The 25,361-nt window shown below is 40.5% G+C and overlaps 1 protein-coding gene across 2 annotated transcripts in view; it reads right to left on the bottom strand.

Annotated features, from left to right (window-relative positions):
* The window catches only part of MCF2L2 (MCF.2 cell line derived transforming sequence-like 2), a 274,167-nt gene that overhangs the window by 228,863 nt on the left and 19,943 nt on the right, over window positions 1-25,361 (bottom strand). Inside the window, exons 2-5 of one of the 2 annotated variants that reach the window (XM_075268595.1) lie at window positions 15,471-15,554; window positions 9,560-9,674; window positions 3,821-3,911; window positions 1,310-1,429 (exon numbers count right to left, since the gene is read on the bottom strand). In XM_075268595.1, the coding sequence (XP_075124696.1) occupies window positions 1,310-1,429; window positions 3,821-3,911; window positions 9,560-9,674; window positions 15,471-15,554 (410 nt within the window). The remainder of the gene's footprint in view (window positions 1-1,309; window positions 1,430-3,820; window positions 3,912-9,559; window positions 9,675-15,470; window positions 15,555-25,361) is intronic. The other variant, XM_075268594.1, reaches the window with a different exon arrangement.

The following is a 25,361-nucleotide window of genomic DNA, read 5'->3' as shown; positions in this document are numbered from 1 at the left end:
GCCTCTCACTTAAACCAAATCAATTCTCTCTAGGCTGCGCTGATGAAGTCCAAAGAGACAGAAACGGTGCCGTCCGTAGCTGAGAAATTGATTTGGTTATAACCTCGCATCATGCAGTAAAGGCTTCTGGGAAGTCGGGCATGTTGTTCAGGGTGCTTGCTATAGAGAGCAGCATAACAGAGGCACTGTCTCCCTGTTTACATCTTGGGAGACAGATTTGCATATTCTTCCCATGTAGCTAGATAGACTGAGACAATGTTTAGGCCTAATGGACATATACCACAGCATATTTTGTTAAAATCTGAATAGTGAATCAACCTATGTGAATCCATCTAAACAGATAAGATGTGCTGAAGATTTCAAAACGTATCACTTATCTGATAAGATGTTTTTATTTCAACAATTATGCGTAGCAGAAAGAAGGCCCAAGAAAAAGGACTTAGGGCCCCTTTACACGGAGTTTACGCTCCGTGTATTCTGACATGCGTTATACGAACAAATGGTGGATAGAATTTTACAAAACCTCATACAAATGTGTCATCTAAAATCCACAGTGCAAACTGGCCTCAACTGCAGGTTTTCCCCATGGCTTTCAACCTCTGTAATGCATTTCCTATAGATGTGCCAACAGCGAAGACTTCCTAATTTTGTTCTTTCAGAAAAATGTGCTGCTGAATTTCCATGGCAGAAAGTCAGCATCATATTTGCCCTTTTGTTATTTCAGCCTCATATAGACAAAACTGTTTGTCTCTAGGGGACAATTCTACTTAATTTTTATTTATTTATTTTTTTAACTTTTGTGCTTTCTAAGGCTAGGTTCACACTTGCGCCATGCTCTCCGTCATTCATATCCACCTTGGGACCCTAACGACAAAGAGCTCGCCCACTGAAACAGCGGTTACCAACGTACCCCGTAGACTATAACAGGGACTAGCAGGTTTTATACTGAAACCAGTGAAGAGAAAAGTCCTCCATGCAGCACTTTTCTCTCCAACAATTTTCGGCAAAATCTGCAATGGAGTCTCTAATGGAGAATCCGATGCAGATGTGAACGAAGCCTAACTACCATAGCATCTGTTGGTCCACTTATTTTTAGCTTTTGTAAATCAATATGCAGAAATGTTACTTGTTATTCATACACTATCATTTCTATGTTATGGAAGATGTGGGGATTAGGGTTGAACTGTGTTAGTATATTATGAACAGCACAAATTATGTAAATTATGTACAAGGGAGGCAGCAAATATGTGACACAAGTTGACACACATGAGTACATGCAGGTGAACACAAGATGAAAATACACGCTTACCGGTACCTTCATTTTAAAGTCATCTCTGTAGAGTTTTATCCCAATGTCTGCAATAGTCCTTTGTATAAATCGAGATGGGCGCAAGACAAAAACCAACTGTAGATTCCCAGGGAAGGCTCCCTACACAGAATTAGAAAAGACATGAGAAATACTGAAATGTTTTATATGTATTTCTCTACATCTCATTGTCATGAATTGGAGATATTGTCATACACCATACAACATAAAGTATAGAATAATTATCATAAAGTACTGTACATAGCACTAATAAGTCACATACTACCAAGCTATGTAGGCTACACCCAATCTTTAACAGCCACCTATTTGAAAGTCAAAAAGATCCCATTTTATTTGCCTTCACAGTATATTTCCCCTTTACTGGACCACCTACAGTATACTGCCCCCCTCTTCATTGGGCCCCACTGTATATTACCTACTTAACTCCCTGCGATGCAGTATATTGCCCTAATCATTGGCCTCCATATAATATACTGCCCCTTTTTTGATCCCACACATAATATTGACCCTTTTTAGGCCCCTGCATAGTATATTGTCCTCTTTTTTGGCTCCCACACAGTGAAACATTTGATTGCTGCCTATTGGATTGTTCCAACTGCATTTGGTAGCAGCTGATAGTTACCCATCCCCACTCCTGAAAAAAATTGCCTACCTTTTTTATTACAAGAATCTAGATTATGATAAAAGAGTAATGGGAGGCAGAAAAAAGTCAACTGAAGTTCACAACGGTGAGTTTTGCCAACAGACTTTCCTAAAACTTGTACTATAAACAGTATTATATTAATACAGGGGCACAATAATTACAATAGAAGATCAAAGAGCAGAGTATCTTTAACTAAAAGAGAGAAGTCATATTATATTAATCCACATTTATGGAGATGGAGAGGACTATTACAATTCTATGAAACTGGAGTGGAGGCCCAAGTTAAGTGTGCATGTGTATGAGGATTTGGGAGTAATAGCTGTTGCATACCTTTTGAGCTTTTTAGCATAAAACAATGCTCTGACAACTGTAAAGATATATTAAGAAATGAATCGGTGTAGAATGTTGGGCCAAAAATGACATAGAGGTAAAAGGTAGAGATTGGGATGTTGGGATTCATTGTTTTACAGAACTAAAGAAGTTTTGGTGATGTTGTTTTTTCTATACTTAGAAAAAAAATCCTAAAAAATCTTCCAATTCCAACTTTGGCCATCAGGCCTAATATGACCTGTCACGTCTTGTTTCCTAAAGATGGACCATGGACCATGGGCCGTAGACGCAAAGGTCTGGAGCAGACCCAATTGTCTTCTATGAGAATGCTTTCTAGGCATTCTCTGTGACTTGTACAGAGGACATTGTGAAGAGCAGAGAGTAGATAAGCAGTGAAATCACCTATTGTGACTGGAGTATTTTGTGTCTTAGCTCATAAGCCAGGTGGCTTCTGCAAAAAAATCCCTTACAGAAAACAGGAAGTATCAGGATATTATTTGGCTTGGTGTCCAGAGACAAAACTGCAGAAATGTTTAGGATTTTTTTTTTATATAGATGGACATTTATAAAAGAAAAACTAAAAATTTTTTTCTTTATTAGGATAGGCCCATATCTGCTTAATAAAACAGAACTTGTCCTAACTTCTGCCGTAAATGTCAATTCAACCAAACTAAGTGTTTTATCACATTCCTATTTTATCCAAGTTTGCACAGTACTTCTTACAGTATGTGTCCAGTTTATATGGTCATTTCTGAGTGAAAAGCAGGAAAAACTAGGTAATGCTATGATCTCACCTACAGGTATACTTCCAAAAGAAGGCTCAGTGTATGCCTCTGCTTCGGCATACAATGGCATATTTCACCCAAACTCCCATGACAACTTTTTTGTACAATCTAAGACAGCATGACATATTATGATCTCATATACAGAAAAAAAGGTATCCTGACTATATCTGCCCTCCAGAAGTGAATATAGCCAAGGGATTCCTTTAAAACAAACAGCTGCGTTCAACCCATTTACCTCTATAAACTACAATTCGTTGCAACCTTCAATACGAGCCGCTCTACTGATTCCACCACAGTCAGAATTTTTTCTCTAGTCCCTGTCGTTCCTGAGCAATCATTTCTGTTAATTCCACACAACTATGAGCTCTACTGTGTGGTGGGTGGTCCTTAGCTGGAGCAGACAGAAAGGGACCACCCACCTGACAGCGTAACTGTGTTGAATCTAACAGCAATGATCCCGTTATAATTTTTTGACATGATAGACATGTGGATTCTCATAAAAAGGGGTGTGGTTGAAATATGCCACGATGGGCCAAAATACTGTCAAATATTATGGCTCAAAGTAAGCCAAATAAAAAGTGGTATAAACTTAGACTAAACAGTCTAAATATACACCAGCCACTGTGATAAACCTGGCATATTTTTAGACTATATAAGTTTGCACCATCTAACTATTAGTAAATCTGGGCCAACATGGCAAAGATTTACACATATAGATATATATTGGAGACTTACAGCTATACGAGTAAGTGATGCTTTTACTGAGCTCCATTTATCCTTCCGCCTGTCTATAATGATGACAAACCCAATGCTGGCAGCTTCAAGACTGTAGAATAAGACAGAAAAACAAGATCAAAGAGTTTAATGCTGGGCTTGTTTCATGACAAAAGAAAAGTTAAATCTGCAATTTTAGTAAAATTGGTAGATTATCTAATATTCCAGTCATTAACTGGAATCTGACCACACACTATCACACAACAAAAGCAACTGACACCCTGAACCTCGACAGATTGGCTGTTCTACATAGCAGTGTGGAGAACACCACTTCAGCGTCACAGGCCAGTGATGTCACATTCATCAGTCCCAGTCAATTGAACAGGCCTGAGCTGCAATACCAAGCAGAGCCGCCATACAATCTACATCGTTGTCCTTGGTAAGTAGTGAAGAAGACACAGTGGCCTCTTTAAGCAGCCGGTCATCAATATGAGATTGGTTGACAACCTGCACCCTTAGGGGGCATTCACACGGAGGAAGTTGGCGCTGATTCTGGCACAATAACTCACGGCAGAATCAGCGCTGAAAAAAAAGACTCCCATAGACTTCAATGGGTTCCGCACGGAAAACAGAACCCATTGAAGTCAATGGGTGTCCTTTTTTCATCGCTGATTCAGCCGTGAGTTATTGTGCCAGAATCAGGGCCAACTTCCTCTGTGTGAATGCCCCCTTAGAATAGTGTGAGGCACAGCAGTTTGGAGCTATGGAACTGTCCTCTGTACCCAGCCTCCACAATTGCATATTTTGAAATAATGAATACCTCAACAATGGAGGCCTGAATTTTTATTGGGAAAAAGGTGTTACATTTAGGTGAGCCTGACTTATCTGTGTTACTGATTTAATATGTTTCACCCTGTTGACAGACTCCCTATAAAGGGTAACTAAACTCTCGGACAACTTTTGATTTTCCGGCAGTATTTACGTCATTAAAAATTTTTGTAATATTCTTTATTAACAAATTTGGTCTTCTTTCTGTGAAATCCTGCATTTTTTTTAATTCTTCCCTTGCTTCTGTATTGAGAGCTGTTTCTGCCACAACGCTGAGTAACTGTGTATGGAGTACGGATTTAGAGTAGGGGGCTGTGTAAAATGTAGAGAAAATGAGGGTCGGGTTGGGTCACTTCAAACAGTTATATTTCAGGTGCTATAAAACTTGCTTTTGGTGTCACATGAAAGAGGAGATTCAATTATTTTACATGACACTAAGGTAGTAGCGCTATCTATATTATTTGCAGAGATATCACGGGATGAAAATACAGTTGGGATTAGGATATTTATAAGATGTATAATATATATATATATATATATATATATATATATATATATATATATATATATATTATAAATATGCCAATCCCTACTGTGTTTTCAACCAGTGAAAGCTCTGGAAATAATATAGATAGCATCGTGAGAAGAGAATCTCCTTTTACATATGACACCAAAAGCAAGTTTCTACATTTTATAATGCTTGAGATATAACTGTTTGATGTGACCCTCCCCCTACTATGATATCCTCAACATTTTACAGAGCCCAGTAGAAAGGATCTAAAATTTGTTAATAAAGTATATTAGTAAATGTATTAAAGAGGACCGTTCATGTACTCCGGCACATGCGGTTTTATATACCGCTAGAAAGCCAACAGTGCGCAGGGCGGTAAGGAATGGCCCTCACAGTATAGGGCTAAAGACAGTACTGCCAGGAAGGGCGATCCCAGTTAGACTTTCAGGAACGCCCTTCTGACAGTGGAGAGCTATTGGAAAATGCACTGATAGCTCTTCACCCCGGGCACATATGGGAAAACCAACAGTGCACGGAATTAATCTAAACTATATAAATATTTATATTTTAATATATAAAACTGCATGTGCCCGAGGACATGAAAGGTCCTCTTTAACGGCACAAGTACTGCCAGAAAATCAAAAGTTGTCCAAATGTTTAGAGATTACCGTACTTTATATCCTTATTTATTGTATATAGAGCAATCACTGCTAAAACTGCTTATTATCTATACACTGGGAGAAAAAGGAACACATGACATTCTGGTTTCCAACATCTTTGGCAAAATAACTTTTGGGGGATTGGCACTAATATTGCAGTATGAAGTAGCATTGGTCTGTAATACTGTTACCTGTGCACTTGTGTTTCACCTTTTTGATTGCCTTTCTTAGAAGAATTTCCCATACTTTTTATATTAGGACTTATAAGAATCAAATATCATTATGTAATAAGTGTACAATCACAACACTGCAACTTCCTGAACAAGGGCATGATAGTATTTGTGGCACTGCCATAAATAAATATACAGATATAAAACAAGATGGGAAATGGTATGAAAAGAATTAAGTAAAATATTAGCATTCCTATGTCATGTGTACACAGCTTTATATTCATAAGTCAAACATATTTACCATAGGCTAAATGTCCCAGGTAAAGGCAGGTAGTGAAAGAAAAGCATGAGAATAATATAATTGTCTATGTTATAAAACAAAGACAATATATTACCTGCTATGTAATGTGACAGCAGATGGTTAATGAGCACAATATGACACAACTATTGCTATCTGTCAACTAAGTGATAAGAATTGGTAGTATTCCTGCTGAACCTTCTCTCTCAACCCTTTCACTTCCATCAACATATTAAAGGGGCTCTATCATTGGGAAAAGTCACTTTTAACTAATCACATCCCTGCATAGCCTTTAGAAAGTCTATTCCACACCTACCTTTTGTATGTAAATTGCCTCAATGGGTTTTGAATGAGCCCGTTTTTATTCATATGCTAATGAGCTTCCAGCCAGCACAGGAAGCTCCCAGCAGCCTCCTCTCTGCTATTCTCTCCTATCTCTGTGTGCAAGCAGGAAGTCATCAGTAGCAGCCTGTGCTGTACACATACATAGGAAACAATAGCATAGAGGAGTGCACCAAGGTGCTCCTAGGCTAATTAGCATATGGATAAAAATGGACTTATTCAAAAATCACTGAGGCAATTTACATACTAAAGGTAGGTGTGGAATAGCCTTTCTAAAGACTATGCAAGGATGTGATTTCAATGTATTACACGTGTAATACATTGAAAGCATAGGGAAAAAAGCCTCCCATTGATTTCGTACATGTATACGGCAAAGTCTACGTGCTGGCTGCTTCCATTCAGTCCTATGGGAGCGTGCTATTCGAAACGGCAGTTTCGAATAGTGTTCGTTCATCTCTAGTCGCGACGCATAAGGACGCAAGCTCCGGCCCGCATGAAATCTGTGACGTCACCAAGTAGGCCTGAAGCCTTCCGGAGCATAGGAGAGGTAAGTAACAGTGTTTTTTATGTTCACTCACCTCTCCTAGCCCTCCAATCATTATACTTGGGGGTCTGAAAAGACCCCCCAGTATTAATGATAGTGCTTATGGGGTTCGTGGGCCCGCAGCCTCACTTACCAAACCCTGCTTCTGTTCACTGCCTCTGCAGACGAAGAAGCGCCAGCGGCTGTACGCCGAAGCCAGGATGGGTTAGCAGGGATGGGGTGCGGGTTAACTGCTGAGTGGTGTTTGGGGAGGGTGTTCAGTTTAAAGATAGGGGCAGGTCCCATAGGTGAAACCTGCATCTATCAGACATTTATAGGATATTCTGTGGATATGCTATCGATGTGTTTTGTGGGTAAACCCTTCTCGCCTTTTCATTTGACATTCTAGTGTAAGACTTCAGGGTAGATTATTAATGGTTAATGCCACTGAGGAGGCCGCCTCATGTAAACTGACCTGAAAGAAGTGCAGGCCTTACTGAATTATGTCACTGGACCAGAAATAGAAAATACAAACATATGAAAGACAGCCTGACAGCGCAGTGCTAGAGAAGTCATGACAAGACAAGAACAACGCTATTTCTGCGGCATAACAATGAGTTTATTTTACAACTACAGAACGAACATTGTATACTGTCTATGAATATCATAGTACTCAGAAGAAAATCTCTGTGTCAGGGTGTGGAGCCATAAAATAAGAATCAATTAAGCAATACACTACGTAAAGAAATAAATAAGATAAGATAATCCTTTAATAGTCCCGCCATGAAGAAATTCAGTGACAAATTATGACAAGACTAAGTTTACCATACATTATTAATATGTAAATCTAGCAGATGTGCCATAGGCCGTAAATACTCCAGTAATGCTCTGGCTTATTTCATGGCCTACATTTGCTGGAATTTCACAACTGCCTTTTTTTTTTACTAGTAGGACTTTGGATGAGTTTCTATACATAATTTTTAACTCTGGCTGAGTATTGCAGTGGTTAGAACGGCCCATTTACATAGAAAAAAATTGTTCAGAATAAAACATATTTTCCATCTTTTGTGGCAAGCTTCAAATAATAGTAAACAACTTATTATGGTACTTAAATATTTGGGACAACCAATAAAATTAGTTTGGAACGTTGATCCTCAATCCTAATCTATTTGTATAGTGATGGGAGATGCCCCAGAATTTTCTTCCTACACACATTCTGGTGTGTCTCAGGAGGTCTCATAAATACATTGCCATATTCTTATAAATACCCAGTTTACTAATAAATCTTAACCTTTGTTATACCACTAAAATAATGAATTAAACCACCCAATTGATGCCGAGACTGAATATATAATTTTTACAGCATACCCTGAATCCAGAGTGCCAACAGAGTAAAAGTGACAAGTCAGTAGTGGGTTAACACGTTTGCAGATCACTTCACTAGTAAGGGTTAACACGTAGTTTTAATTCATTATCCTAAGGGTGTAATAAAGTAATCAGTTTTATTAGTTCCCAGTCACATCAATCGATTTAGGTGTGACATAAATTGGGTATTTGCCTGTAATAGGGCAATATAGTTACTTGTTACGTGATTATCCTGACCCATAAGGGTCACTAACTACGTCAGGAAGTCCCGCGTACAAGAACAAAAGTGAAAAAGTCCGTTTTTAATCACACATTACCAGGTGAATAAATATCAAGAGTAATGGTGGTATTAGTAGACACATTTCAGTTATCCTATATTCACACACATGAAACTCAGTCCAAGTATTCGCCGGATTTACCAACCTGCGCTTCATTCTGGGAGCGTTACTGCTAGAAGTCCCTGGATCAAGTGACATACTGTCCAGGACTGTAATCGGTAAAGGACAGTACATTACCTGGAGGTAGGGATTCCTAGCAGCATAGATAGAGTCCGTCTCCGAGCATACTATGCAGGCCAGTAAATCTGCCAAACACATGGACCGGAGTTTCACAGGTGAAACCCAGTCATGTGAATCTAGGGTTGTGTGAATCTAGAAGTCTAGTTCATTAGACCTTTTTCAACATAATAGTGCACACAGGAGGCTTGTCTGATATTTTTCAAAAGTGGTGGGCAAGGACTCAAAAATAAAATCAAAATTTTTATGCAACAACCCTAGCTCCTGTGTGTGTCCTGTGGTGCTAGTTTCTCAGGTATGTATAATACACCAGACAGAATGACCGCTCATTCACATAGAACACTGTTATAATGTGTCATATATTCTGCCTGTGAAATAAAACGTCATCAACTCTTTTTTTATGCTTAGGTTATTTCATTTCATTTTAGGACATTTTTAAATGAGAGAATCTTCAGAGACAGAAATTAGTTATTGGATGAAAACAACTTTGCATATCGGAAATCTGATTCTAATCTGGATTATGCATCATATACCACAATTTAGGTTTACCTTGGGATGCTTGTTAAATATGTAACAACATTCAGAAAATCATCATCTGGAATCTCTGTGAAGTTAGGATATTCAGGGAAGGATATAATTGGTGCCCCATCTTTTCCTCTTCCTCCTGAAAATAGAAGACATCGCTACTTGATATTTACCAATTGCATATTCACATACATTTTACCCAATGTAAATGACAAGAATTTTAGACAATTTTTCTGCTTCAATTTTTTTTTGACAGTTCATAAAGCATGTACAATGGGTACATAACAAAGAACAAAACTATAACAGATTAATTGAAAAGTTACAGATCACCAGAGACTTGCCTCGTCGTACAAAAAATTCTCAGTGGGAGATTGTTCCTGTGATTCATGGAACAAAATTTATATTTGCGCTGACTGTATTTAGTCATGTATTTATATGTAAGAATATTGTTACAATTATTAATTATCCTGACTACTAAGGGGATTTCTGGGATCAGCGACAACATGTGCCACAATTGTGCCAAAAAGTTTGCATAAAATTCTAGTGAAAATTAAGGTAACTAATTGGTATAAATTTAGACTTGATGGTCTATAGATTCACTACATTTATCAAGCAGCATTAGTCACTGTGATGTGATATATTAATTATAGATGAGCGAACACTAAAATGTTCGAGGTTCGAAATTCGATTCGAACAGCCGCTCACTGTTCGAGTGTTCGAACCCCATTATAGTCTATGGGGAACATATACTCGTTAAGGGGGAAACCCAAATCCATGTCTGGAGGGTCACCAAGTCCACTATGACACCCCAGGAAATGATACCAACACCCTGGAATGACACTGGGGCAGCAGGGGAAGCATGTCTGGGGGCATAAAAGTCACTTTATTTCATGGAAATCCCTGTCAGCTTGCGATTTTCGCAAGTTAACTTTTTCCCATAGGAATGCATTGGACAGCGCTGATTGGCCAGAGTACGGAATTCGACCAATCAGCGCTGGCTCTGCTGGAGGAGGCGGAGTCTAAGATCGCTCCACACCAGTCTCCATTCAGGTCTGACCTTAGACTCCGCCTCCTCCGGCAGAGCCAGCGCTGATTGGCCGAAGGCTGGCCAATGCATTCCTATGGGTATGCAGAGACTTAGCAGTGTTGAGCCAGTTCTGCTCAACTACACCGTGTGCCGGTCAGCCCATCAGATGTAGCAGAGCTGAGGGTGCACTAGAACCCTTATGCACACTCGGCTCTGCTACATCAGATGTAGCAGAGTCGAGGGTGCACTGGAACCCCTGTGCACACTCAGCTCACGCTAATAGAATGCATTGGCCAGCGCTGATTGGCCAATGCATTCTATTAGCCTGATGAAGCAGAGCTGAATGTGTGTGCTTAGCTCAACTACTCCACCGGCGTAGTTGAGCTAAGCACACACATTCAGCTCTACTTCATCAGGCTAATAGAATGCATTGGCCAGCGCTGATTGGCCAGAGTACGGAATTCGACCAATAAGCGCTGGCTCTGCTGGAGGAGGCGGAGTCTAAGATCACTCCACACCAGTCTCCATTCAGGTCCGACCTTAGACTCCGCCTCCTCCGGCAGAGCCAGCGCTGATTGACCGAAGGCTGGCCAATGCATTCCTATGGGTATGCAGAGACTTAGCAGTGTTGAGCCAGTTCTGCTCAACTACACCGTGTGCCGGTCAGCCCATCAGATGTAGCAGAGCCGAGGGTGCACTAGAACCCTTATGCACACTCGGCTCTGCGCAGAGCCGAGTGTGCACAAGGGTTCTAGTGCACCCTCGGTTCTGCTACATCTGATGTAGCAGAGCCGAGTGTGCATAAGGGTTCTAGTGCACCCTCGGCTCTGCTACATCTGATGTAGCAGAGCCGAGTGTGCATAAGGGTTCTAGTGCACCCTCGGCTCTGCTACATCTGATGGGCTGACCGGCACACGGTGTAGTTGAGCAGAACTGGCTGAACACTGCTAAGTCTCTGCATTCCCATAGGAATGCATTGGCCAGCCTTCGGCCAATCAGCGCTGGCTCTGCCGGAGGAGGCGGAGTCTAAGGTCGGACCTGAATGGAGACTGGTGTGGAGCGATCTTAGACTCCGCCTCCTCCAGCAGAGCCAGCGCTGATTGGTCGAATTCCGTACTCTGGCTAATCAGCCCTGTCCAATGCATTCCTATGGGAAAAAGTTTATCTCACAAAAATCACAATTACACACCCGATAGAGCCCCAAAAAGTTATTTTTAATAACATTCCTACCTAAATAAAGGTTATCCCTAGCTATCCCTGCCTGTACAGCTGTCCCTGTCTCATAGTCACAAAGTTCACATTCTCATATGACCCGGATTTGAAATCCACTATTCGTCTAAAATGGAGGTCACCTGATTTCGGCAGCCAATGACTTTTTCCGATTTTTTTCAATGCCTCCGGTGTCGTAGTTCCTGTCCCACCTCCCCTGCGCTGTTATTGGTGCAAAAAAAAGCGCCAGGGAAGGTGGGAGGGGAATCGAATTTTTTTGGAGTTTGCCACATGATGTTCGATTCGAATCGAACACATCGAACAGCCTGATATCCGATCGAACATGTGTTCAATAGAACACTGTTTGCTCATCTCTAATATTAATAATAAGCTGTGTGCTTACTACAATGGTTTATCAATGCATTTTTTTTGGCTATCACATATAAGGCAGTGAGGATGCGCACTTTGAACAGTTGACTATTCCCCTTGTGACAGTGTGTGATTTACTTAGGCTATGTGCAGGAAAAGTAAAGCCAAAAGTGAGCTGCGCACATAATGGTAATGTGGTGCACGAGCTGAACTGCGGGAGAAGTTTTTTGTTGCACCCCTGTGGTCTGATTCACTCACTTCTCAAAGTGGGAAGTGGCTCGGTATTTAAGGACCTGTTCTCACACTTTACACACAGACAGCTTGTAGCTGCTGAAGAACAGCTTGTGTGGGGAACATCTTGAAAGGCCAGATGAATTTGAAGAGCTGGGTGAATAGCTTGCAGGAGCAAAAAGGAACGCAGCCATGAAAGACGTCAATTGGTCCAGTGAACTGGTACACCTGCTGACAGTTCTGCTGCATAAAATGAATAGCAACAAGAATGAAAGAACCTGATAGAAGTAGTGGGCGCTGATGGCAGAATAAACCACACGAGCATAAATCCTATTCAGAGAAATTTGAGATTGACATTCACTTGGTCATTGGTCCAGCACTGACATTTGTACCAGTCAGCTTGTCCAGGGAAAGTATCTTACAAACATTTGTAAAATACTTTCCCACGTAACATATTAGATTGAAGCATGCTCATCTACTGGATCGCCTACATGTATGTATTCAATAAGTAGGCCGTGTTTTGCAGAGTGGAAATGCATGACATAATGCTGCCACCTAGTGTCAACATAAATCTTCTGCAGTCATAATTATAATTAGAAACATCATTACAGAATCCCTGGAGAAGATTAATTCAATTCCTGAGCACTAATAATGTTGGAAGGCTCAGATTACCTCTAAATCATGGCTTTCATTCATTCAGGAAGCCATGACACAGTGCTAGGTCCGACATAGCTTACAATAGGGTATTATGTTTTACACTGCAATGCTATTCTATCATGTTTTGCCTGAATTTGCAACAAAGGCTGAATATGGATCCTCGCAAATATGAAGGCAGCCTTATTTCCTAATATTTTCTCTTTCGCAGTTAAGACTCCAGTTTAGTGTGTACACAGATTCCAATGTGCTGTACACTTTCCTTGTCTGTGGACCAGACAGAAGTAAACAAATGGGATACAACAACATTGTAAAGCTAAGTTCACATGTGGCAGATATCTTGCAGAAATTTGTACAACAGTTTCATGTATCTGAATATCTGGTTATTGAATCTGGTTGAATCATACAATTATTAACACCAGATTGAACCTTCTTCAACACCTTTCTAGAAAAGTGGAGGATTTATTTTAATAGAGTGGCCATTGCTACTCTAACCACAGGAGACTAAACACTGGTCCCCTGATGAACCATGCCTATCTGGAAACGCGTAGGGATGTTTAATAGGTTACTAATCTAGACAACAGGGAGTTTTTATAGACTCAATCTGGCTCTTCTTTACCCCTGAGACCCGATTATTGCATTCAGATGTGGGTACCCTGGCACCTTTTATACAGATCACAGAACTCCTTTTAGAGCCCACCCTCACTAGGTTGAATGAAACCTCTGCTTTTTATTTGTTATTTTCTTTCATGTTATTTTAAAGGAGTCACTCAGTTATCTTTTATATTTTCTTTCTTACTTATATCCTTATTAAAAGTTACATTTTATTTAATTTCTTGAGATCTATCTACCCAGCGAGTTTTTGTGGATTTATTTTAAAAAACAAGGCTCTTTATCCATATACTGGAAAATGTGAAGCGGCATTAAAAATGTACATCTTCTTTTGAAGTGAATGGAAGCTGTAAAAATCTGAGCACACAGCTTCTCTTAGGGAAAGGCCAAATCGCAAAAGCATTGCTATACATCTCTAGAATTAAGCAGCGCTTCGTACTGCAAAATCACAGCATGAAAAACACCTGACAATGGTTGGTTTTTGCCTGCCGCTCACCTGCAGACTGCTTTGCATTCCCCACACGACTTAGCCTTTGCAATGCAAAGATGAAATCTGCAGATACAACCCAGAGCAACATAAGGGCTAGTTCACACGTGAGTATAAGGGGAGGTTTTTGACAGCGGATTTCGCGTCCAAAACCTCCCCTTATAATGGTGGTCTATGGAGACCGCCGGGCTTCTGTTCTCCGCTAGCGGCGAGCTGCTGCTAGCGGAGAAAAGAAAGGACATGTCCTTTCTTCAGGCGGAAGCCGCGCAGGCTCAGCCGCGCGGCTTCCGCCCCCGGCAGCTCCCTCCTATGTCGGCTCATTCATTTGAGCCGACAGCAGAGGGTTAAGCCGCGACAGCGATGGTCGCGGCGGGCGGGTTTTGACAAGAGAGAGACGCGGCTCGCCGCGTCTCTCTCTGTGTCAAAACCCGCGCGGGCAGTTCACGTGTGAACTAGCCCTAAGACTGCATGCATATGGAGTTTTTTGGTCAGGAATTTGGTCAGGAAACTGACTCAAATTCCTCCTCCGAAAAATACTCACCATACAGTCCTATAGTGAGGCGTTTTTAGAAGGAGGAATTTGAGTCAGTTTCCTGACCAAATTCCTGACCAAAAAAACTCTGTGTGAACTTACCCGACCCTCACAGATCACATACTGATGACCTATCCTGTCTATAGATCATCAGTATAAAAACTCCTTTTGGGGCTGGTCAACCCTTTAAATATAATGAACAGACGTATGGGTTAATATTAGCTCCATATTACTGACACCAAATGGATGGAATACAGATGAAAAATACACTTGTCTGTAAGAAGCCTAAGGGTAGGATCACATTACTATTGGAAATCCATTATGTTAGGGTTTTTTAAATACAAAAAAACAGACATATTAACATCCTTTAGTGTACGTTAATGCTGATTGTTATACAGTCCATTGTTTTGAAGTTTTTTTCTCCCTTCTGCTTTCTGAGCAAGCATAGAAAAAAACAGACATGAAATTATGGACGGTATTAAGTATGACGGTCCTTTACCATCTGTCATACATCCATTAGCCATAGACATTAATCTTACAAAAATAATATTTGATACTTCACACTGGACAAAAGTCTGTTATGTTAAAATGGTGCCAAAAGTCCTACACCCTTACTATCGCCGACAAAACAAGGGACCTGGTATTTCTTTTCATGAAACAATGGGATTTCTAATGGATCTGTTAGTGTCTGTTGTTAACATTTTCTGACAGACACGACTGGATCACAATACACAATAAACATATTACACAGTTAAGGTTCCCATATTAACCAAAGAATACAATTACAGATGTTACAGAATGACGAAGGACTTACCTGGCAAGGTAGCAAACTGTCTGTGTAGCTGTTCCATAATGTCGACAGCAAGCAGCGGCCTGATCTCTTGCTGCATGATTTCATCTGCAGATTTAATGGAAAGTCCTAAACTTTAGTCACAATATTATTGACCATCATGTGACAGAAGTGAAAACACCAGCTCAGAGGTTTCTATATGATTTCTCGATAGAAACAAACTTCTTCTTTAATAATATATGATGACTGACTCAATTTTCCTTTCCTGCTGCAGTCTGTCCTCTTAGCATGTAGCTCCATAACCCCAGTCTGAAAAATCGCAGTCACTTATTCATACATAGCTAACAATGACGTCCTCTCCTTGTTCGGCGCTGAGAATTGAGCCTTGCTAACCCCAACACAGTTCTGTGACCAGCCTTTGCCCCTAAGCACTGTATGGAAACCAGGCTTGGCTGGGGTGCTGAATGGTTTTGCTGTGTGGTAGACAGCCGCCAGGACCGAGCTCCTGCATGAGGCTACAGTACTTACACTGGGGCCTCTTTGTTACACACTGTGCTCACTGAACTTTCAGAAGTGTATTCTTTCATGGTGCAGTGAATAGTTCTGCAATGGAATAAGGAATTAACTATTGCTAAAAATAAAGGGAAAGGTCTTTTAACTAGAAAACGGATGCTGGTCACATCTCGCCATGTATAGTCTAGGACAAATTCACATCAAATTCCTAAGCTATAAAAGAAAAAGAAAAAAAACACGCATTAAGTAAATGTTCAGAAAAGAAAATGGTGCTGGATCAGCTGAATGAGAGAAAATGAGGTGGATTTTCCCTCACACCGCAGACTGCCCTCTTACAGTGTCATTTCTATTTCCTCTTCTAGACCACAATGTTAAATTACAGAGCTGGAAGCCTGGAACGCAACACAACCAAGACCGAATCCTACTGAAAATGCAGAAATCTAACACTGGAGATCATGGTTACTCTACCGGCCTGCTTAGATCTGGCAGGCAGTGGGCAACGTGTAGCTACTGAACTGCAATGTCTAGTGCTGAGAAGATATTAATAATGTACAGTAATATAACAATACACTGAGACTGTACCACAACAAAGGAGTAACTCATTATGTGAACTGCAATATTCATTTTTGCATTGAGATTGAACAGATTTATTGCATGAGAAAAATCCTAGGAAAGCCAAATGTATCATTTTCAGGCCACTGGTGAGTTTGGATGTTAAAGGGGTTGTCCCATAGCAAGGATCCTATCTATACTGCTAGATTATATGGATTTAAGACTTTTCCTAAATACATTGCTTCAGCAAAACTGCTTTGTTTGGCTGCTATCTGAGATTATTCACTTCATTGTTTACACTGCGCTTCCATAACCACGGACCTTGGGGTGATCTTATCTTTCTGCCCAGAACAAGTGATGTAGCTCTCAGGAGGGAGGGGAAGCTGAGTGCTCGGTGCTTGTATTTCTGAGCTCTTTATCTCTCCGCCCAGGACAAGTGATGTAGCTCCTTGCTCTAAGGAGGTAAGGGGAGCTGAGTGCTCAGAATGAGCTTGTATTTCTCAGCTGTTTATCTCCCTCTTCCAGTTATCAGGTTGGCTAATTGAATTTTGCTGATAAGGGCTGAGACAGGGAATCTGTTACCTCTGTATGTAAACACAGACCTAAAACTGAGTTTATTGCAAGCTGACTCTTGGTCCTGTAGCATGTAAATTTGGGATTCTCATAACCTATCAAATCCAGCTCTGCTACATCAGCTTCATACTGTGCATCTTCCAGTAATACTGTGCTAATTTATTTACAACCATCCCTCATTACTGACTACAAACATGTACTGGTATGAAGAGAGATAGCAGAGCTGGCTTTGTCTGTGAGCTAGCAAGTGAAACCCCACCCACCAATTCACTGAAAAAAACAGGAAGTGAACAGAGCATACAGCCTGCGAGTTGGTGCGCAGGCGAGTTGGCAAAACCCCTTTAAGGCAACAATATTATCCATCTCTGCCTACTTTATTTTTCTGTTAACATAGCCATATGAGAGTATATTCTTTGTGTGACTAGTTGTATTTTAGTTTACATAATTTTAGTTTAAATTTTATCTTCCATTATTGGCAATATTTTCATTATTCATATTGTTTCATTTTTACAGCATTCATTTTACATTAAAAATGGCATGGTGACTTCTTCTGGTGGTTCATTAAAATTATCATAATATCATTTATATTGATTTTATTATGTATACCAGTCTTATTGAATAAAACTTAATTTTACAAAAATGTGACTGGGAGCCCTGTATTCTGACATTCAGAACTTTTTTACTTGTTAATTGATGGAGTTATGTGAGAGCTCTATTTTATTTTTATTTTTTTTGCAGGGAATGTTTTTATCGGAACCATTTTCTGGCAGGTACAAAATTTGATCACATTGTATTGATTTTTTTGAAGAGGTGAGATGACCAAAACACATTACTTTGGGCAATGTCGATTTATTTATTTATAGACAGTTTTTTTTGTAAACCTTGTATATTTTTTACAATCCCACAAGCAGACTTGAACCTAGAATTTCTTGATCTCCTATAACAAGTACTGCAACGTATTATATTGTATAACACTGTCTATGTGTATCATCTAACATTTTCAGACAATTAAGCCGAATGCCCATGACCGTATGCTAACCAGCGGCTGTGAATGGACAATACAGGCGGCACAAGTGTCACACAGATGTCACTCATGTGCCACCTGTGCAACAGCCATGCTTCTGCGGCTCCTTTCATTCAATTAATAGAAGCTGTGGAAGTGTGGACAAAAAAATGGGACAGGAATAGGACCTGCTCCATATTTTACGGCCTGGACTGTCAGTCTGCACACGGGACCATACAATTCACAGTCATGTTTATGGGCCCATAGAAATGAATGGGTCACTGTGCTATCCAAGAAAAATCCAGCTAGCACACTGACCATTCATATGATTGTCTGCAAGGAGCTTTAATCCCAAATTGCAACTATATTATACAGTCGGAACCCAAAAGTGATCTAGCAAATATGGCTGCTGTGCCTGCTACAATGATGATGCGCATGTTAAATGTTTAATATCTTGATAGTAGTTAGAAAACAACTACATAAGTAAAAGTTGCCACTAGACTAAAAGCTCTTTTTTTTAAAACGAACATGGCAGCAAATCTGCATCTGAACATTTGCAACAATATCCTTTGGAAAGACGAGACCAAAGTGGAGATACACGGCCATAACACACAGAAAAAAACAAACACAACATATTAGCACAAAGGTCTTATACCAACTGTTAAGCAGGGTGATGAAGATTTATGATTTGGGCTTGTTCTGCAGCCACGGGACTTGGGCACATTGCAGTTATAAAGTCAACCAGCTCCCCTATATACCAAAGTATTCTGGAGTCAAATGTCAGATCATCTAACCAACAGCTAAAAGCTTTGCTGAAACTGGGTCATAGAGCAAGACAATGATCCCAAGGACGGGCACAAATCATGTGCTACTGTGATGACATTGCTGTACATACATGTGAAATTGCAGGAACTTCTTCCCCCGTATGACATTCTTGTATGTCAAATGTCAGGAGTGGGAAAAACAGAACAAATCAAAAGTGACGTAGGAACCATGGCTATAAATTAGATAGACATAGACATAGATTTTGTGCCCCTGTGAACACTTTCACATACGGCAAATTGCAATAACTCCTTCCCACTTAAGACATTCATGTATGTCAGAAGTCAGTAATGGGTTAAACAACAGAAATCGATTAGCTGTGATGTATGTTGGACTTGAAATGTGCCTAAATGTTGGGATTTTTAAGGTTATAAGATTGTAGGATATGTATAGGAAGATAAACAGATGAATCAATATATAATAGGAGATACATATTTATGTAGGAGATCCTACATAAATAACAGTAATACTGATACATTACATTCAGTCTGTGTTATTATATTTATTATAACACAAAAAAACACTGATACAGAATAATATTGTTTCCTATGAGTTACATTTACATAATGTTATATTTAGCTGATATCATAGAGTAATAAACAAACTAATATCACATTCAAAAGATAGGTATTGTTCACACATATGAAACGGGAAGAACAGGATATACAAACACTTACAGTACATATTGTATGTGTTTTACTATGAGGTAGATCAGCAGATATTACTAATATACTCAACTATATACCCAAATGACTAACTATAAATATCGCCACCGGTAATATAGTATAATTGTCTTAGCAGTAGCAAAAACGTACAAACACAAGAAAATAGTCACAAATGTGTGCACAATAATACATGTTACTCATGCAACACTGTCTACACTCATAACAAAGGGTAAGAAAGCATATCTACATACACTTCCTAGCAGCATATTCCAGATTAAGGCACCTTCCAAGGAAATAATGATATGATGCCATCTCTCCTTCTGTTATTCGAACCAAAGTGAAGAGCTTTAAATTTTTTGGCATCTGCTGGCCACATCTTGAACACCAATATTCCATTGACAGAGGAAGCAGGAGCTGTGATACATAGCCTGAACTGTACACAGTCTTATTCCCAAGCCAGGCACTTATCTCTCTTAAGACTGCAGGAGGATATATTCTTCAGACAACTCATTGGTGATGCCGCTTAATACCTTTACAGCTTAATGACTATTGTGTTTTCCTTATATCAGTGATCTTCCTTAAAACATCACAAGCTGGGGACATCTGAGATTAGAACTATAAAAGCAATTATTTGTGCAGAAATGCCCAATTCCTCCAGTGAGAAATGTGGGCACGCTGAAATGAAGTGTCCAAATTAAATTAAAGGGAACCTATCAGCAAGAAGCTGAGGAAAATCTGTAGTCAGCATGTTATAGAGTAGGAGGAGATTGTGCTGAAATGACTACTCTTTTCTTTGCTATACAGTCAAGGAGGGAGTCCTATGAGTGATTGACAGCTATCCCTGTATGTACAGTTATAGAGTGGAGGCTGTCAGTCACTGATAGAACCGCCTGCTTGACTTTATAGCAGCAAGTTATACTGAATATTTTCTCACAAACCTATACATCAATCTGCTCAGCTCCTCCTGCTCTATAACACAATGCCTGCAGTTTCCTTGTGACAGGCTTCTTTAATGAACTATTACAGACACTGATATTCCAGCTCAGCTTGTGTGAACCCATTCCTCCATGGTTATTCACTGGGTTCTAGATCAAGGCTAAGGCCCCACATTGCAGAAATGCAGCTTTTTTTGTAGCAGATTTTGTTGTGATTTTTTGGGCCAAAGTCAGGAGTGGATTGAGTGAAAGGGAAAAGTATAAGAGCTTATTAGATATTTCCCATTCCTTTTGAAGCCATTACTGTCTTTGGCTACAAATATCGCAGCAAAAAAGCTGCATTTCTGCAGTGTGGGGCATTAGTCTAATAAGGAGTTACACCCCAAAGAATATTATCATAAGAAGAGTTCCTGATGCTATACAACATAAGGATTTGGTGTAGCTGATCAGCTTGTCCATAGTCTTGAATTCTATGGTTGGAATTAACAGTAATCCATACCCCCTATAAGCCCTCCTCTGTTTTATGAACACCCTGAAGCCCCAAGTACCACAAAACAAAAAAGTTTACTTCCGTATTAGCTTAAGAAGACCTTTAACAATCTTCACCAACTGCAACACTTTGCATCCTTCCACAGATGTTACTCCACTGATTCGGGAGCAAATGGAATTTTTTCTCTAGCCCCCTCCAATCCTGAGCACTTGATACTGTTAGTTTCAACATTCAACATGCTATTTAGGCAAAATAGCATAATTGTTGCTGAAACTAAGAGAAATTGTTGTCTGAGAACAGAGGGGGGCTAGAGAAAAATTTCCAACTGTGCCAAAATCAGTTAGGGGTGCCTATTTAAGAAGGCAAAGAGTTGCTGGTAAAAGTGCTTAAGGCGTATTCCCATCTTAAAGATACTATCAATACTGTTAGCTTAAGTAAATTCAAGAGTTTTCTTAAATACATTGCTTTGTGTGTGTACTATATGAAATTTTTCCTCCCATTGTTTACATATGGTTTCCCTTGTCCGGGACCTGTTCTGTGATAACAGGCTGGAGGGATGAGTGACAACTCTCTGGAGGGGCTGAGTTCTCTCACTGTTATGTATAGCTCTGCTAGCAGGACAATCAGGTCAGCTAAAGTGCTGGATAGTGTCGGTTATTTCTATATATAAACACAAAGATAACATTGAGTTTACTGCAAGTCTGTTCTCTGGTAAGTGTTCTATACAAACCTGTGTTATGCAATATACATTTACTGTACATATTTGATCTGCATTTATATTACATTTATAGTAATCATAATAAATAATCTCATGTGGTAAAGGCAATGTCTATATCTATCGAGGTACTTCATAGTGTCCTGTTCATCAAACTGTCAAAGCCACCCCCCAGCTTCCTGAAGAATACAGGAAATAAGAAAAAGAGACAGCAGGTATAATGCTGAAAGAGATGGTTAAAAATTCTTTTATTCTAATGCCCCATGTTGCGGCCACAGCCAAAAAGTGCTGCGGGAAAAACCGTGGTAGAAATGCGTTTTTCCTACATCGCGTTTCACAGAAAACACACTGAATTTTCCTCTGTTGACTTTCTGTTTCAATTATACCTATACAGAAACCACCAGTGTTTCCGTATAGGTATAATTGACATGCTGTGATTTCCAGAAACACAAGGGTTTTGGAAATTGCAGCATTTCTGCTGTGAGTAATATTTCTGCAATGTGTGGATGGGATTCACTTTGCAAGGACTGTAACGTGGGGCTTCATCCTAAATGAGTCACTGTATTGAGGAAATAAAATTATTTTTACCATTGCAGTGGCTTGGTAAATGACCTGATTTACTTCTGCTTTTCTAAATTAAGAAACCATAAGCGAGGATTCATATACTGTATATTAGTAGGTACCCGGAGACATCCAGCATTACAACTGATGCTAGAATTATTATTATATGAAACTATGGGATCAGATCTGACATTAGTTTCTCTCACACATTTCTATACCAGGCTGGAGGGATAAAAAAAAAAAAATCGGATTGCCCAATCTAAATAACAAGGGGAAACCAGACTTCCAAAATTCCAGTTTATACAATACTAGTCTTTAAAACCTTTCCTTAACTCCATTGTCTAAAATATGTACCTGTATATTACCTAATGCACCAGAATCATTCAGAAGAATGGGAGCCCTGTTCTCCCACCTGGAAGGAGTGGTAAGAAGCAAAGGTATGATGGAAGAACAGCTTTGTTATACATTCCACTTTTAATAAAAACTAGCAGGAGGACCTGGCTTCGCACGGATATATTTCATTTTTTGTTTGTGTAGTGGCCCCTTAAGAATTGTCCAGTTTTGCACTGGTGTATTTTGCATATTGTTTGTGTGTGTCCATAAGCATCTAATTTTGGATATCAGTAAAAAACCTGCGATCGGTTGTTATGGAGACCTGGAGTAAAGCTGTGTGTATGTGACCTTGAGTAACAGTGTCATCCACAGCGCCCTGCCCCTTTAATGCTGACATAAAGCAGTGAAGAAAAATGGCTGGGTTGCTATGGAAACCTGGAGTAAAACTCTAATATGTGGTACTCTGTGCAGAGCTGTGTATCTAATCTTCCGGCATGTGGTATTGTGTGCAGTGGTGCATATCTAATCCTCTGGCGTGTTGAATTGTGTGAAGACGCGCGTATCTAATCCTCCGGCTTATGGTACTGTGTGCAGACATGCGTATTTAATCCTCCGGCGTGTGGTACTGTGTGCTGACTTGTGTATCTAATCCTCCAGCATGAGGTATTGTGTGCATACGAGCGTATCTAATCCTCCAGTGAGTTGTACTGTCTGCACACACATGTATCTAATCCTTTGGCGTGTGGTACTGTGTGCAGAAGCGTGTATCTAACCTTCCCTGTGTGGTTTTGTGCGCAATAGTGTGTATCTAATCCTTTGGCGTGTGGTATTGTGTGCAGTGGCGCATATCTAATCTTCCATGGTGTGGTATTGTGTAAAGACGTACGTATCTAATCCTCCGGTGTGTGGAAGTGTGCACAGACATGCGTATCTAATCCTGCGGCATGTGTAACTGTGTATAGACATACGTATCTAAACCTCCGGCGTGTGGTGTTGTGTGCTGACATGCGTATCTAATCATCTGGCATGTGGTACTGTGTGCAGACACGTATATCTAATCCTACCCGTGTTGTATTGGGTGCAGTAGTGCGTATCTAATCCTCCACCGTGTGGTACTGTTTACAGTGGCGCGTAGCTAATCCTCCATTGTGTAGTATTGTGTAAAGATGTGCATATCTAATCCTCCAGCATGTGGAACTGTGCACAGACGGGCGTATCTAATCCTGCGGCATGTGTAACTGTGTATAGACATACGTATCTAAACCTCCGGCGTGTGGTGCTGTGTGCTGACATGCGTATCTAATCATCTGGCATGTGGTACTGTGTGCAGACACGTATATCTAATCCTCCCCGTGTTGTATTGGGTGCAGTAGTGCGTATCTAATCCTCCACCGTGTGGTACTGTTTACAGTGGCACGTAGCTAATCCTCCATTGTGTAGTATTGTGTAAAGATGTGCATATCTAATCCTCCAGCATGTGGAACTGTGCACAGACGGACGTATCTAATCCTGCGGCATGTGGAACTATGTGCAGACATGTGTATCAAATCCTGCAGCATGTGGTATTGTGTAAAGATGTGCATATCTAATCCTGCGGCATGTATAACTGTTTATAGACGTACGTATCTAATCCTCCGGCATGTAAAACTGTGTGAAGATGCGCGTATCTAATCCTCTGGCATGTGCTACAATGTGTTGAGGTGCGTATCTAATCCTCTGGCATGTGGAACTGTGTGTAGACTCGCGGATCTAATCCTCCGGCATGTGGAATTGTGTGTAGATGCGTGTATCTAATCCTGCGGCGTGTGTAACTGTGTGCATTGGTGCGTATCCAATCCTCCGGCGTGTGGTATTGTGTGCAGTAGCGCATATTTAATCCTGTGGCGTGTGGAACTGTGTGCAGATGTGCGTATCTAAAACTCCTGCATGTGGTATTGTGTGCAGTGGTGTGTATGCAATCCTCCGGCGTGTGGTATTGTGTGCAGATGTGCGTATCTAATCCTCCGGCCGGCGTGTGGTACTGTGTGAAGATGCGCGTATCTAATCCTCTGGTGTGTGAGACTATTTGCTGACTTGTGTATCTAATCCACTGGCTTGTGGTCCTTTGTGCAGACGCGTGTATATAATCCTCTGGTATGTAGAACTGTGTGCAGACACGTGTATCTAATGCTTTGGCATGTGGAACTGTGGGCAGACGCGTCTATCTAATCCTTTGGCATGTGATACTGTGTGCTGACCTGTGTATCTAATCCTCCAGTGTGTGGTATTTTGTGTAGACGCATGTATCTAATCCTCTGGCATGTGGAACTGGGTGCAGGCGGGTGTATCTAATCTTTTGGCGCATGGTACTTTGTGCAGACATGTGTATCTAATCCTCTGGCATGTGGAACTGCGTGAAGACGCGTGTATCTAATCCTCTGGCATGTGGAACTGTGTGCAGATGCGTGTATCTAATCCTTCAGCTTGTGGAACTGTGTGCAGACGTGCGTATCTAATCCTCTGACATATGATATTGTGTGCTGACCTGTGTATCTAGTCCTCTGATGCGTGTATCTCAGCTTGGTTAGCAGTATTGGATTGTACATGTGAAGTGACTGTGTGTATTGCAGTTGGAATATGAGTGAAAGACTTGCAGGTTTGTTTTAGCTAATGGGGGGGGGGGTCAGGGTCTTGGGAAAGCTGTATCTTCAGGACAGTACGTCCGAGTGAGTTGGGTTCTCATCTTAAACCTTCCCGGACACCTGAAGTATCTG

Source organism: Leptodactylus fuscus, chromosome 3 (assembly GCF_031893055.1).
Source record: "Leptodactylus fuscus isolate aLepFus1 chromosome 3, aLepFus1.hap2, whole genome shotgun sequence".
Classification (NCBI taxonomy): Eukaryota; Metazoa; Chordata; class Amphibia; order Anura; family Leptodactylidae; genus Leptodactylus; species Leptodactylus fuscus.
This window is presented reverse-complemented; position numbering and strand designations above follow the sequence as displayed.